Source organism: Kwoniella mangroviensis (assembly GCF_000507465.2).
Source record: "Kwoniella mangroviensis CBS 8507 chromosome 1 map unlocalized Ctg02, whole genome shotgun sequence".
Classification (NCBI taxonomy): domain Eukaryota; kingdom Fungi; phylum Basidiomycota; class Tremellomycetes; order Tremellales; family Cryptococcaceae; genus Kwoniella; species Kwoniella mangrovensis.
The window spans coordinates 911,034-923,805 of NW_027062534.1; the positions used below are offsets into that span (position 1 = coordinate 911,034).

Genomic DNA, 12,772 nt, shown 5'->3' on the forward strand with positions numbered 1-12,772 from the left:
TCTATGTAAAAATCCAAAGTCCAATAACTTCATGTTGTCAATCGTAAAAATATATAAATATAAATGGCTATAGGATACCTTACACTACTTGTTAAATAGCAGCCCTCTTCGATCTTGCTCTGATACTAGCCCCATATTTAGCGAACCCGAAAGGTATCAGAGCCATGATAATAGCAGCTGCGCCTAATATACTGGCGGCTGGACCATTCCCAATATGTCTGAACATAATCGAGATAAACAGCGGCATAGCTGCACCAGCAGCAGATCTAACGACCGTCTTGGCTGCTAGAGCTGAAGCCACGTAGTCTGGGAAAGCTTCTATCAAATAGGCATTTGCTGAGAAGTAAACTAAGACCATCCCGAAACCGAATGGTATACCTGCTGAACAGGGTCCAACCCAGGATCCACCACCTGGAGCGACGTAGGGGGGAGCCGTCCAGCCGAATATGAACAATGAAATGGGTACGAAAGGTCCCCCAATTAACATTCCTGGTAATCTATCTTCAGGAGTAACTTGATCACCTTTCGCAGAGTATTTCTTCTCTAACCATGGAGTGACGAATAACGCTAGACCGACACCGAAGAAGACTGGGATGAAAGTTAGACCTGTCTTGGCGTCGTCCCAGCCGTAATCTTCACCGAAGACTACGGGGAAAGCGAAGAAGAATGCGTAAAGAAGACCGTATACCAGGGAGATGTACAGTGACATTAGAAGTAAGATGGGTTCAGTAGCGAGCATTTCTAATGATGATTGACAAATAGTGGTTAGTGAAAAAGTTCTCTGAGATGGTTATGAGTTATGGAAATATGGGGGTTTATGAACTCACCAAACGGTCGAATCAAAGTTTCAATAACAATTTCATTCAATGGTTTTCTGAATAATTCTTGTTCGGTGACATACGTGTCATCACAGAAGTCTTGTCTGTACTTCTTGGCCCGTTTCTTCAGCAAGGCAGGGGCGAACGTTTCGGGGATGAACAGGGATGCAGCCCATCTGTGTTGTATTAAGAAAAAAACAAGATGTTAGCAATGTGATCGATTTTGATTTCTCAAGCCCAACAACGACCTATGAGGAAGGTATGTCTTTTTGAACTCACACTACGCCAGCTGAAATCATATTAACCCAATACAACCATCTCCAACCTGCATATTTCCCTATATATCCACCTATCAATGGACCAATGACTGGACCTGTGTAAGGTGCAGCCGCGAAAATGGCAATGGCGAAACCTCTTTCTTCAGGTCCCCAGATGTCTGCGATTGTACCTCCCGCAAGTGTGAGAGGAGCAGAACCGAAGAAACCACAGATGAACCTCGATGCGAGCAGACAACCGATGTTGGGTGCTAGCGCACAGGGAATATTGAATATGATGTATACGAATGTAGGGACGGCCCATAGTAATCGACGGCCTAATAATTCAGAAAGAGGTGACCATAATAATGGACCGGTACTGCAGCAGAAAACGGAAACAATGATCAGTCAGATTAATCAATATGAGTAGTGAGAGCGTGAGACGAGATGTGTTACCGAAGTAAAGGATGAATCGGACTTACCCGAAACCGCATACCGTCGAAGTCACAGTTAAAGCTATGACTTCACTTGAAACACCGAAATATTCCTCTTGATCTTCGAAATCACCCGTGACAATTGCAGACGACAGAGCTACCTGGATGACTCCGCAGGATACGATGGCGGTGATTACTGTTCAGTGCACAAGAGGCAAAAGTCAGCGATAGGTCATAGTGTGAGTCGGAAGAATACGTTGACATAGTCGCTTTAGGAAAGACCAGCCAGACCGGATGATCACGCGCTGTGGAGGTGGGAGTGGGAAAAAGAAAAGAAAATTTGTACTCACGCCATCTCCTAAAGTTTGACCAATTCCTTGGATTCTCAGGATCGTTCTCCAACCAAGTGACCAATTTCTTATTCTTCAAAGCGGCCGCTCCCTTCTCCGTATCGTGCAATACGAACCTATCGCCGTGTAATGTGGATAGACGAGATTGGACGGGTCTCAGACCATTATCTGGATCATCCATAGGTATGAAACCTTGTCTGGTCTCCGTGCGATATTCATCGGTTATACCACCTCGACTGATATCCGTCGTCAAGTAAGGGAAAGAAAGATCAGGTGCATGTCGTCTAGAGGCTGTTGTGCCGCTAGTGATAGTTCGACCTAGTGGTTCACCTGTACCTTCGGCGTCGTTGGTGGAACGCCTTGATGCCCCCGTGGGTATTCGCCCGAGCGGGTGGTGTACGGTATTGTGATCATGATAATGAGGTGCGGAGATGGATATAGCTCGATTGGTTCGTGAAGATCTAGGTGATGATGGTGTTGGAGTTGGATTTGATTGTTCGGCTGGAGGTTGTGTCTGAGGTTGTTGTGGTTTTTGGGTAGATTGTTCACCTACTGGGGGTGCTAGCGTGGCAGTAGATGATGGATTTGATGACGATGACATGATGGGTCTTTATCTGCCTCGTTGAGCTACTTTGTACGAGTCTGTGGGTTTATTTTGCTGTGCTCTGCGTATAGACGTCAATCAGTGTGTTCTCTTGTGTTGCTACGTCTAAAGATATTTGTTATCGAACAAAGGGGGAAATACCTGCTCATGGAATCATTACATCTTTTAGTTACTTATATACATTGCTGATCCATCTATCAACCGTTAAGGGATGAGCATTCTAGTACCAAAAGTCAGTAGGTGCTACCACCTCACACCGCGGCCGATCTCCTCTGTATGTATGTTGAGCGAAGTGAAAGGTAAATAACCTCTCAAGCTAATACTTTGACTTTCGAAAAACAGATCTGCTGCTGGTGAGTATGATGGCATTTCCCATTGCGGCCGATGGTTTGCACGTGGCGGCTCAGGGTAACTCCATACATTCCGCGGAAACTAACGGATCTCTTTTACCAGTCCTGGACTCAGATCGTATAATATAGCATGTATAGCAATTGACGGAGAGGGTCAGTCAGCTCACGGAAAGTATAGGATATCATGAACAGAGATGTAGATCGGTGTGATCATTTCATATGCTTACTGCTTGCAGCTTGGGAATTGCTGATTTCACCGACTGTCTTCTTCTCTCTCACATCCCTCGCTGGTGCATCGGGCTGGGACAGGAGTCAATAAGCTTACTTCGTTCGACCGATCGATATGCCGTAAGATTACCTTTCAAATGCGGCGAACGCCTTACAATTCCGCATAGATATTCGAAGGAGTGCTACAACCGCTAGACCGACAAACCATCTCAGTCTGTGCATCAAGAATACATCGAAATTCAATACACATGTGTTGGCGATCGTACAATATATCGCGAGGTATTCCTGCCCCGGAAAATGGATGAACAGCATTCGCATGTCTGGTTCTCAATGGTCTTCCCCTGAAAATTCAACATCCATTGATCGAAGGGAAGTGACTGACTGTGCTGTGCTTCCAACTTTCAACTCGATGTTACACCATACGCTGTATCAGGAAGAAACGCTGACGTCCAAGGCACTCTTGTCCATTGTCCTCGATTTTGTACAATGAAGGTATACTAAGTACATATTTAGGGACGGGTATTCTACAGCAAGAAGCATTTATAAAAGTCCTTCTCTTTCGACCGTCCTGCTATCGGTCACAGTGACTTCTAACCAAATAACCATAAACCCGAGTCCGATGGGGTCCAAAGATGATCTGGCGAGACTCAGATTACAAGCTTTCTTTCGTGTGGCCTATGCCTGTCTGGCGCTGATACACAGCCCACACGATGAAGAGGTGGAAAGACAAAACCGTTTTGACAGTCCAGGGAAGAACCCAAACTCTCTGCATTCCGATAATTCAGAAACAGTATTGACGATTACCAAAACCTATGATCCTCAATTGATCCATTATGTTCACGATGGCGAAGTACAGACAATCTCAAGTTACCGAAGAACAATCATCGACGAAATCCAAAGGTAGATTGAGCAACTCACAGATCAGTATCGATTCGAGGGACTGAAAGAAACTGATACACCGATTGAGTGGCTGTCTTACTGTCAATCGCAACGATCAGGGATTGACAAAGCGATATCTCATGCTCATAAGGCTCTGAGATGGATTGAAAATGATCAGCAATCATCCGTAGGTGGAGAGATTCCCTGGGAGACAATAGTCGATGTTCAGGGAACTATCGCTTGGAGATCTGTTGAGAAGACCCCCAATCTACCATCTTTCGATCGGTCGGAAGCTGATAGATTCATCGTCACATGGGAGAGACTTGGGTGGCCTGGAGCGGGTGGCGAACTCGAAAGTGTAAATGCAGTTGGGGTGTTCAAGTATCGGGAGCTGGAGAGTTTATCGAGAAACCCACCTGAAATGATGCTAGGGCACAATCCCGGAATGTGGAACGAACTATTGCAACATGTCAAGAACAAAGTGTGCCAGTCTTCTGACCTCCTTGTACGACAGAAACCAGGGGGAGTTGCCCATTCCGCTCTGAAAGACAGTACAAAGGCTGGCACGTCGACGGTAGTCAAACGCCGGCAGAAATCGGTCTCGTAGCCTGAGAATCTTCACGAGCCGGAATATCGTGTCGGTCAGGGTTGCGCTCAACGAAGTGCAGTAGATAATCGAAGCGATGGATTGCAGGAAGCACGAGACTTTATGGACAAGATGTGGCAAAGTAGTGGGATCAATCTGGATGAGCAATAGGGAGTAATGACACAGACTTGAAATACTTTTAGCCTTCTGGTCGCATCATACGAATTTGATCTTAGATCCTTTCTTCGCAAGAGATAATATTGGCAGTTCAACTATGTACTCATCACTCCTTCTTTGCGTTACGGTCAAGATTCAGGCATCGTGCTATTCTTGCCACTATGCAAAGATTCTCAAAGCATGACGATTGCTTGAACGATGACGATCTATGTCTTCAGGCTGCACAATGGCTTGTGCATTTCCTTTCAGCTTTTCAAGAAGAAGTCTTGAAACATGAAGGTCATGCTCGACCGCCCGTCCAGGTCGGAGCATCTGTAGAATGAGCCAGCCTCTGGACTACCACTGCGAGAAAGGAAATGAGGGGTACAGTGCACTGACTGTGTCCCCACTACCGCCTGACTCTCAGATTATTTTATGTCTCGAGATGAAAACGACCTGATGTGAGAATCACACAATTGTTGCAGGCTCGATCATAGTTCTGTCTGACTGAAATTGCTCTGTAGACGTACATCGACAAGATGAGCGTAACATCAGATATGTTCAGTGTGGGGTATATAACCGGAGAGGAGTGGCAAACCATCCAGTATCGAACACACGAGGAGTTCGATCCGCATCGCCGAGGGACATGGACGTATTTTCAAGTCAGAGGTCTTGAGCCCGCTTGGGCACTATCCGAGTGGCATTTGCCCCAAGAAGTAGCTCAGCAAGAAGCGACCCTCTCGCCGAACGTAATCAAAGCATTAAAGGTAGCACAGTGGGTGGATAGTAAGCAAGAAACTGCACTCAAGGGTGAGGTCAATTGAACCCAGGGTCATCGATTCTGGTGGAAGTCTTTATCGAGAGGCGAAAATACATTTGAGGAGTTACCGGCGATAGATGAGTACGAATCTGATCGTTTTCTCCTGAGTTACGGAGGTCGTTCAAGAAGAGATCCGTCCAACGATCATGCAATACTACGATTCCAAGAACTGGAGTCATTCGCCCTATCACATGGTGAAGGATCCAATGGACTATGGTACAAAGCTTATAAAGCCATTGGAAAAGACATGCTCGGCTTCACCGATGATCGAGAGGAAGCTGACTCCGGCACTTTCACATATCTCCCACTCACGTATCCTCATTTCTACCGGTCGGCTAGGCCCAGCGAAAGCATATTGCCTTCTGAAGTTGGTGTGTCGCCTGCGACGGGGGTACCCGTTACCTGGGGAGCGGATGTGATAGATAATGAGCAGACTGAGCATACAGTCTATCCTGTCGAAGGTACGAGACCTCCTGGATGGACAGGAACCGAAGAGGATCTCGATACTCAGGTTTAATCATGGCCGCAAAATCATTGCTCATGTTTTAGCCACTTTTGCTACTATCAAATCTTAAAGCGGTTTCTTATGTTTATAGCTTCTTTCTCTCTCAGTACATGCATTTTACTCTCACTATGCAGATTGCCCCGGTTGAGTAGCGTGTGGTATTTGTCGCGTTGAAGAGTACTCATACGCCCATGTGCAGAAATCGACATACCGAATTTCTAGTAAGTTCTACATGTTGGTCCAAACTCCAAATGAAAGGAAGGCATGTAATGCTGTGTACCCTGCCTGGACTACTGTCGCTAATTCTTTCATCAGTCAGACAAGCCTTAAGATCCAACTCTCAAATAGTGACCATGGATACAGTGTTTGTGGCGAACTTGCGAACCACAATACATGCTATCTTCACCATGACCGGCTCCGAATCTGCTATTGTTAATTTCAACTCATCAACTGAAGGTAGTGGGCAAACACACAAACGTCGTATTCGACTAAGAAACATACACAAACAAGCTCGCCAAGAGTTCAAGCAGTCTTGGCTTCTTGAGCATTCCAAGCTCGGTAGCAGAAGAAGGTTACAAGAATTTCATTGCTTCGATCAGCTCTCTGAGGTTTTAGAAAAAGCTCACACGTCAATTGGGTAAAGAGAGAACAGCGCTTTTCCAAACACTGGGTGAATTGGAGGGTTCGAATGTGCGATCTACCAAAAGAAGCTATTTCGAGGTGAGAAAAGACGAAGGTTTCTTGCGTCCTGAGAGATCAACAAGGAACTCTGAGCTGTTTGATCATTGGACGAAGAGTACAGGGGAAAGTAGGAGACATGCTTGGATCAAAGATGATTGGTCCTATCAGAATGGAAAAATCACTGAAGAATGCAATAAATCCAAAAGGACTAACGCTATCTTACGAGACGATATTAGAACTCTCACAAGTATCATATCTCAATATCATCCATACGCGTGCACAATTGACATCGAAAGCACTTCCGACACCGCGAGCTCAACGCTGGATACATCCTTTCCTGGCACACATGATGAACAAACAAGCTCGAGGGAGCTGTTAGCCCGTATGAGAGCAAAAGGAGCTCAAAGGAGAGAGAGGAGAGCAAGTCGAAATATTCTCCCCGATGAATATTCATCAATCCAGCTCCAGTCATCCCGAGCTGATTGGGAATGACAAACGACAGAGCTCGCATATCAGGAAGTGGCAATATCCTGAGGCCTCATGATTGCAATTGATGATTTTCTGAACTTCGATTCTGTATGACTGAAATTGAGGATGCATTAGTGCTTTGCGATGTGCTGCGTACTTCCAATTTCCATTTCGACCATCAAAGGGAGGTGTGGTGCTGGACCTCCTTTCATATGCTGTGCAAAATTAGTAATTTACCTTTCATGCTGTGTCAAAAAGTGTGTCAGTAAAAGAAAAGCTCACTTTGTTCTAAACTTACGACAGTGAGGAACGTGATTATTGACAATTGAGAGGGAACTTTTTCATTGTATGCTTGATCTATGCTGAAAACCTCTTGGGATCTTGCAAGATTGCAAAGCGTATATGATATAGCTAGCACGCAACGTCGAGCAGGAGATAAAATGACTCCCTCCGGTTCTTCCCACCTAGAAGGATTTCGACAACACCTTTTGACTAGGAGACCGAAGCTCAAGACGATTTTGGCACATACTCATCGCAACACACAAGAAGAGGTGAGGTACTGCGACAATCTTGTACAGTCATGTAAGGAATTGCTGTCCGAGAGGCGAACGCAAAATCGTTTAGGTAATCAGCGAACAGCTTTATTAAGGGAATTAGCCTTGTTACAGAATTACGATATCCAGTTGTTCAAAACAGATTTTCTAGATTGGAGGAAAATTGATGGACGAGCTTCTACACATCGCATGATGAATGACACAGACCTGTTTGCGGATTGTGTGTCTTGGGATCAGAAAGTATGCGAGGAGAAGAAGTGCCTAATCCGCAAGGAAGTGATGAAATTGAGGTCGGGGAATGCAGGTCTACTGAATGATATTACCATGATAGACAAGACAATCAATATGTTACGCATCAGATTCTCTCATTCTCAGCCCATCAAAGAGCAAACTGGTGGTATTGATGGAAGGGGATGGCTCGTGAAGATCAGCAATCAAGGTCTGATATCGCGCTGCGCCTCGCGGAGTGTTGCATGCTACTCAGCTAGTTGGGATGAGGAAGAGATCGAGATCGACGAGGCCAGTCACCTTACCATAGGTTTCAAATGAGCTGGCGCCGATTTTGAAATGGAACAAGGAGACGACAAATCATAAGACACGAGGAGTCGAAGTCAAGTCCTCAAGTTACGAGAAGAGATGCTGTGCTGTGTAATTTCTTGGCCGAAGAGCTTGACGTGTTGATGCAGCGGCCGAACAGTCTTTCGGCTCTGACCAGTGCGCTGAACTTTTGTCTTAGTAGGGTTGAGACATTCCCAAGATCCGCAACGCAAGAACCAAGGAAGATTTGGCATATGGTGAGACGCGTTGGCCAGGTCATCTTTACGAGATTTCTCAGCGCGTTTTGCGATAACACAGCAGGACAAGAATCATTTAACCTTTTCAAAAAAAGACGCGCCCCTTTCCTTTCGGGTGAACATTCCTCTTTCTTCGCGCCACTTCTTGGTACCCTGACCAAAGATTGCCGGTCTTCCTCTCATCAACTTCATCTCGGTTGTTGCAAAACGACCCTTGTCACGCAGTTGAACATACCACAATCCATGGTTCGCATAGCCTAACTGGTCCATCACATCTAGCAGAGTTCCTGGGGGATGTGCAGTCGATCGGAAGAAGCCTGAGTTCCAATTTACCACCTTCGCGTCAATGGCGTGAGGCTCGGTTTTCTCCGTGCAGCTTGGAGCAACTGTAGAAGCCGGGAAAGGATCGAAATGCAGAAAGTGAAATTGATGAAGCCAGTCGCGTCAGACTGCACTCTTGCAGGAAGATATATATCAGCCAATGTAATTTTCCCATCTTTCGAGATCAGCAACATCCTTTCTTCGACATCAAATCTTTCCTTTGACAGGACATACGACAGAGTATTGTTGATCGATACGCAGCTTTGACAGCTTGACGAACTATTCCACCGACACCGACCTTCCGGCAACATCGACGTAAACAACCCAGGCAACATTCACTTCAATTTTCGACGACATCTCGACATCGACACAATGTCTTCACCTATCCACAGTTACCTTTTCTCCCCTCCACCTTCACCTCCTCGACGTGCCATGGATTCGGATCCCAATATAGGTTTCACAGGCATTAAATCCTTGCTTGTTCCTACCGATTTCATACCTCGGTCACCCCATTTAGACGGAGGTTTGAAAACCAGATCGCCTCGAACTCCTCAACAGAGTAAATTTACCCTCGACAACGTCTATCCTTCTTCCTTTCCTTCCAGATCCAGGATCTTAGATCCTGAAGCAACTCCGATAGCCACTTACTCGACACCCACTACTCCCCGACGAAGATCCTACGAGAAGACCGTGTCATCTCCACCTTATATCCCATCAAATGTACCCTCAGCACCCATCCCAATTCCCTCAAGCTTACCTAAACCCCTGATCAGACTGCTGTTCCTTGCTTCACTTCTACTGTCTTCGATATTGCTCCTCGTTTTTGTCCCTTCAGCCCGACTTCCCAGTCTTAGGGCTGCAGGTATGTCGAGGAGACTCGCTCTTGACCCCAACGGGAAAGCTTTCATTGATGTGGAAGGAATCACTAGCTGGTCAGATGCTAGAGACAAGGACTACAGACCTCCACAAATCAAGGCGCCTCACATGATGAGACGGGCTCTGGAAGAAAAAGCTGCTCCTGCTCGTGAGTATCCCAAGATTATCTAGCGATCTTTGGACAACAAGCTGATGAGTTCATGCTAGCTCATCCCCGTGCTTCTCGACCCGCCTTGATTCCCCGACCGCTTCCCTCATCGCATGAACTCCTTGCCCTTCAATCTTATCTCTTGTCATCGGCATATAATGTCATCCCCAGTCACGTCGACCCATCTGAACCTATCGATGCCAATGCTGTCTTGGGTGTAGGTGTGCATAAACTCGGTCCTGCTGGAGGTGATTTGGAGCAAGCTTGGCTGGATGAGCTCAAAGGTGAAAGAGAGGACGAAGTGATTGTATGGTACGGTGGTAACGGGTAAGTCTCGCTTCCATCACATGTTACTTGTGTCACACTGATGAACGGAGATCTTGCAGTCGACCAAACCTTCCTCACGATGTACTTGATTTCCTGGCGTCTACCCATGGCTCATCCCGAAAACCCACCTTGATCCCATGTCATGCTCGATCTGATCGACTCGCCTTACTTTCCATCCTTGATCGATTATCTTTACCACTTCGAGATCACCCTATCATCATGATCGGCAACAAGCCCATCGTCGGTGATCTGCGTAATCTTGAAGAACTTCGTCTATCCGGCGAACTAGAATCTATGCTTGCTGAAATCGGCTGGAAGAAGGAAGAGAAGTCTGCTTGGAAACCTAAATACGCCAAAGTACAAAAAAGGACTCTTACCGAAGTAGAGGAAGCCTTAAAAGCTCAAGTTCAAGCGGCTTTCGAAGAAGAGCTCGAAGACGATGTATCATGAATTTCAATCTTAACTCAGGGAGGATCAAAATGAAACGCTGTGCAACGTCTGAACCTTTTCGGGCAACTAGATCACCTAGATATCCGTATATAGTATGTGCGATGTAACTTTCAACATGCTAATATCGTACAAATCGGTCGCGCAACAGCAGCTCTATATCATAACATATGATATCCAATCCAATGACACTAAACACAGATACATATGACCCGAAATATAGTTGCTTACGCTTCCACGCTAATCACTTGAACCGATTTTTTTTCCGCCTCCTTGTTCCTCTTGAGCGTGAGCGCAGAAATATCCTCCCCAACATCTGCCAATTCAGTGTACTCCTTCCAAACTTTCGTGACCTAGAACAAACCATGTCAGATCATCCGGTTACCTGTGCTATGTGACCAACACAAGCTTACGTCGTATTTATAGATCCATCGATTCTCAGCACCCCAGTTCCTTCTCGTCCTCTCATTGATATAATCTTGCTCTTCGAGGGGAGGTGAAATTGCGTCGAGCTCTTTGACGTTGACTCCGAAGCCATTTAAAATTTCGTACTGAGCGGAACCTTCAGCTCAAAACAGTATGACACTTGAAGTTGGAAGAACTCACGAGACCTTTGTAATGTGGCGAGCGAACCGCATCATACAGCACTAAAGCTTGTGAGATAGGTTTCTGCCTCTGGTGAGTGTAAGAAAGGGCTTGTGCTAGAACATAAGCGTCTTCAAACGCAAATGCAGCACCGGAGCCGAACGCTCCAGAAAGAGCTGTGGTCGTGGTGTCAGTATCTGGTCACGATTGACGAGTTGCTCGGCTCACGATGTGACGCATCGCCCAACAAAGCTATATGGCCGTTGGAGATGACTGACTCCAAGCTTGGTCCGCCGAACATGGCAAATTCAAGCCATTCATCGGGAGCAGCAATAACCTGACGGACAGTTTCACAATAGTTCTGATGGAACGTGGACCACTTCAGCTCTATAGTTTGCGCCTGGGGTAAACAAACCGCACTCACGCTGTAATGATGGACCACCTGGTTTTTCTTCACCTTCTGACCCCAAATGACTTTGCTGGCTTCCTCCTCCGGCTCGTCAGCTCTGGTAGCGATTTCGAACGACCCGTTATCCAAAGGATCCGTATAAACATGTGTATTTCTCGTGTGCCAGAAACATGCCGACTGGGGTATATTGGGAATATGGGCGACAGCGGATTGGGGGATAAGAGTTCTGTAAGCTACTTTGCCGGTATAGCTCAACTTGTGTTCAGGGAATGCATGTTGTCGGATGACCTGCAGTTGATTTAGCTTGAATTACTGCAGACGATGTTTCAGGCTGCGGACACTCACTGAACGGATACCATCGGCACCTAACAGAAGGTCGAATGGACCCGCGCCGGTACCATCTTGGAAAGTTAACTCGATGCCTTTGGGCGACTCTATGATCTCTGCCAGCTTTTTGGACAACTGGATGAAATCGGGAGGGACTTGGCCTAACAGTGCTCTCTGCAGTTTGTACCTTTCGATTCGTGATCTAGGGGCTGCTTCCGGATCCACTATTGACATAACGCAATGAGTAAGTGGGTCTACAGAGCATCCAAGAAAAACTTGCCTTTCTGGAAACTCCGCGAGATCAATTCTCCAGTAGTTCCATTGCGCTGCTCAGTATCGATTTTTGAGCCACCACCTCTTTTTGTATATTGCTCAATTGCATCTGCTGCTCCTAGAAGGTTGAGGTGCCTCCATGTGTTCTCATTATAATGATGCCCTACATGTGTTCATCAGTATAACCCTCTTAAGTCAGAAGCGCTAGCACTTACCGCACCAACTTCTCGCAGTTCAGAAGCTTGGTCGTAAGCGCTAAGCTCGACGAAAGGCAATCTTAGGAGGTTGATGATAGCTGCCAGGCCACCTGGCCCCGTTCCGATAACAGCAACCTTGATCTTAGTCCCTTGAGCCTGAGGTTGAAAGGTCATTTCGTCTATTGCGATGTTACCGACATCAATGTCCCTCTGGACGAACAGAAATCGGTCGCCTGCATGACATTTTATGGTTGCTGTTCCTCAACAAGATCAACATCAGTCAGTATCCGGACGCCCTAAGATACGGGATGACTTGGGAGATGCTTAGTCAGTCGTGCGAATGATATGTATGCAAATATCTGTCCCCTAAAGCATAAGGTG

At 46.3% G+C, this 12,772-nt stretch overlaps 6 protein-coding genes across 6 annotated transcripts; 3 read left to right on the forward strand and 3 right to left on the reverse strand.

Moving 5' to 3' along the window:
* Positions 1 to 91: 91 nt before the first annotated feature.
* I203_105435 (uncharacterized protein) lies at positions 92 to 2,457 on the reverse strand (the record flags this gene model as incomplete). Its single annotated transcript, XM_019144595.1, has 5 exons — positions 92 to 741; positions 828 to 994; positions 1,098 to 1,451; positions 1,555 to 1,702; positions 1,857 to 2,457. The coding sequence occupies 5 exons, from the start codon at positions 2,455 to 2,457 to the stop codon at positions 92 to 94; spliced, it is 1,920 nt and encodes a 639-aa protein (XP_019005930.1).
* A 1,423-nt stretch (positions 2,458 to 3,880) lies between these two features.
* Positions 3,881 to 4,524, forward strand: I203_105436 (uncharacterized protein; the record flags this gene model as incomplete). Its single annotated transcript, XM_019144596.1, has 2 exons — positions 3,881 to 3,938; positions 4,037 to 4,524. 2 exons carry the CDS (start codon positions 3,881 to 3,883, stop codon positions 4,522 to 4,524), a joined length of 546 nt encoding a protein of 181 aa, XP_019005931.1.
* A 674-nt stretch (positions 4,525 to 5,198) lies between these two features.
* On the forward strand, positions 5,199 to 5,996 carry I203_105437 (uncharacterized protein; the record flags this gene model as incomplete). Its single annotated transcript, XM_019144597.1, has 2 exons — positions 5,199 to 5,426; positions 5,490 to 5,996. 2 exons carry the CDS (start codon positions 5,199 to 5,201, stop codon positions 5,994 to 5,996), a joined length of 735 nt encoding a protein of 244 aa, XP_019005932.1.
* A 3,178-nt stretch (positions 5,997 to 9,174) lies between these two features.
* I203_105438 (uncharacterized protein) lies at positions 9,175 to 10,603 on the forward strand (the record flags this gene model as incomplete). The annotated part of the gene is made up of 3 exons (XM_065517781.1): positions 9,175 to 9,826; positions 9,886 to 10,153; positions 10,213 to 10,603. 3 exons carry the CDS (start codon positions 9,175 to 9,177, stop codon positions 10,601 to 10,603), a joined length of 1,311 nt encoding a protein of 436 aa, XP_065373085.1.
* Positions 10,604 to 10,827: 224 nt separating this feature from the next.
* Positions 10,828 to 12,155, reverse strand: I203_105439 (uncharacterized protein; the record flags this gene model as incomplete). The annotated part of the gene is made up of 6 exons (XM_019144600.2): positions 10,828 to 10,953; positions 11,014 to 11,151; positions 11,207 to 11,361; positions 11,414 to 11,546; positions 11,610 to 11,882; positions 11,940 to 12,155. The coding sequence occupies 6 exons, from the start codon at positions 12,153 to 12,155 to the stop codon at positions 10,828 to 10,830; spliced, it is 1,041 nt and encodes a 346-aa protein (XP_019005935.2).
* Positions 12,156 to 12,312: 157 nt separating this feature from the next.
* Positions 12,313 to 12,565, reverse strand: I203_105440 (uncharacterized protein; the record flags this gene model as incomplete). Its single annotated transcript, XM_065517782.1, has 2 exons — positions 12,313 to 12,357; positions 12,410 to 12,565. 2 exons carry the CDS (start codon positions 12,563 to 12,565, stop codon positions 12,313 to 12,315), a joined length of 201 nt encoding a protein of 66 aa, XP_065373086.1.
* Positions 12,566 to 12,772: the final 207 nt, after the last annotated feature.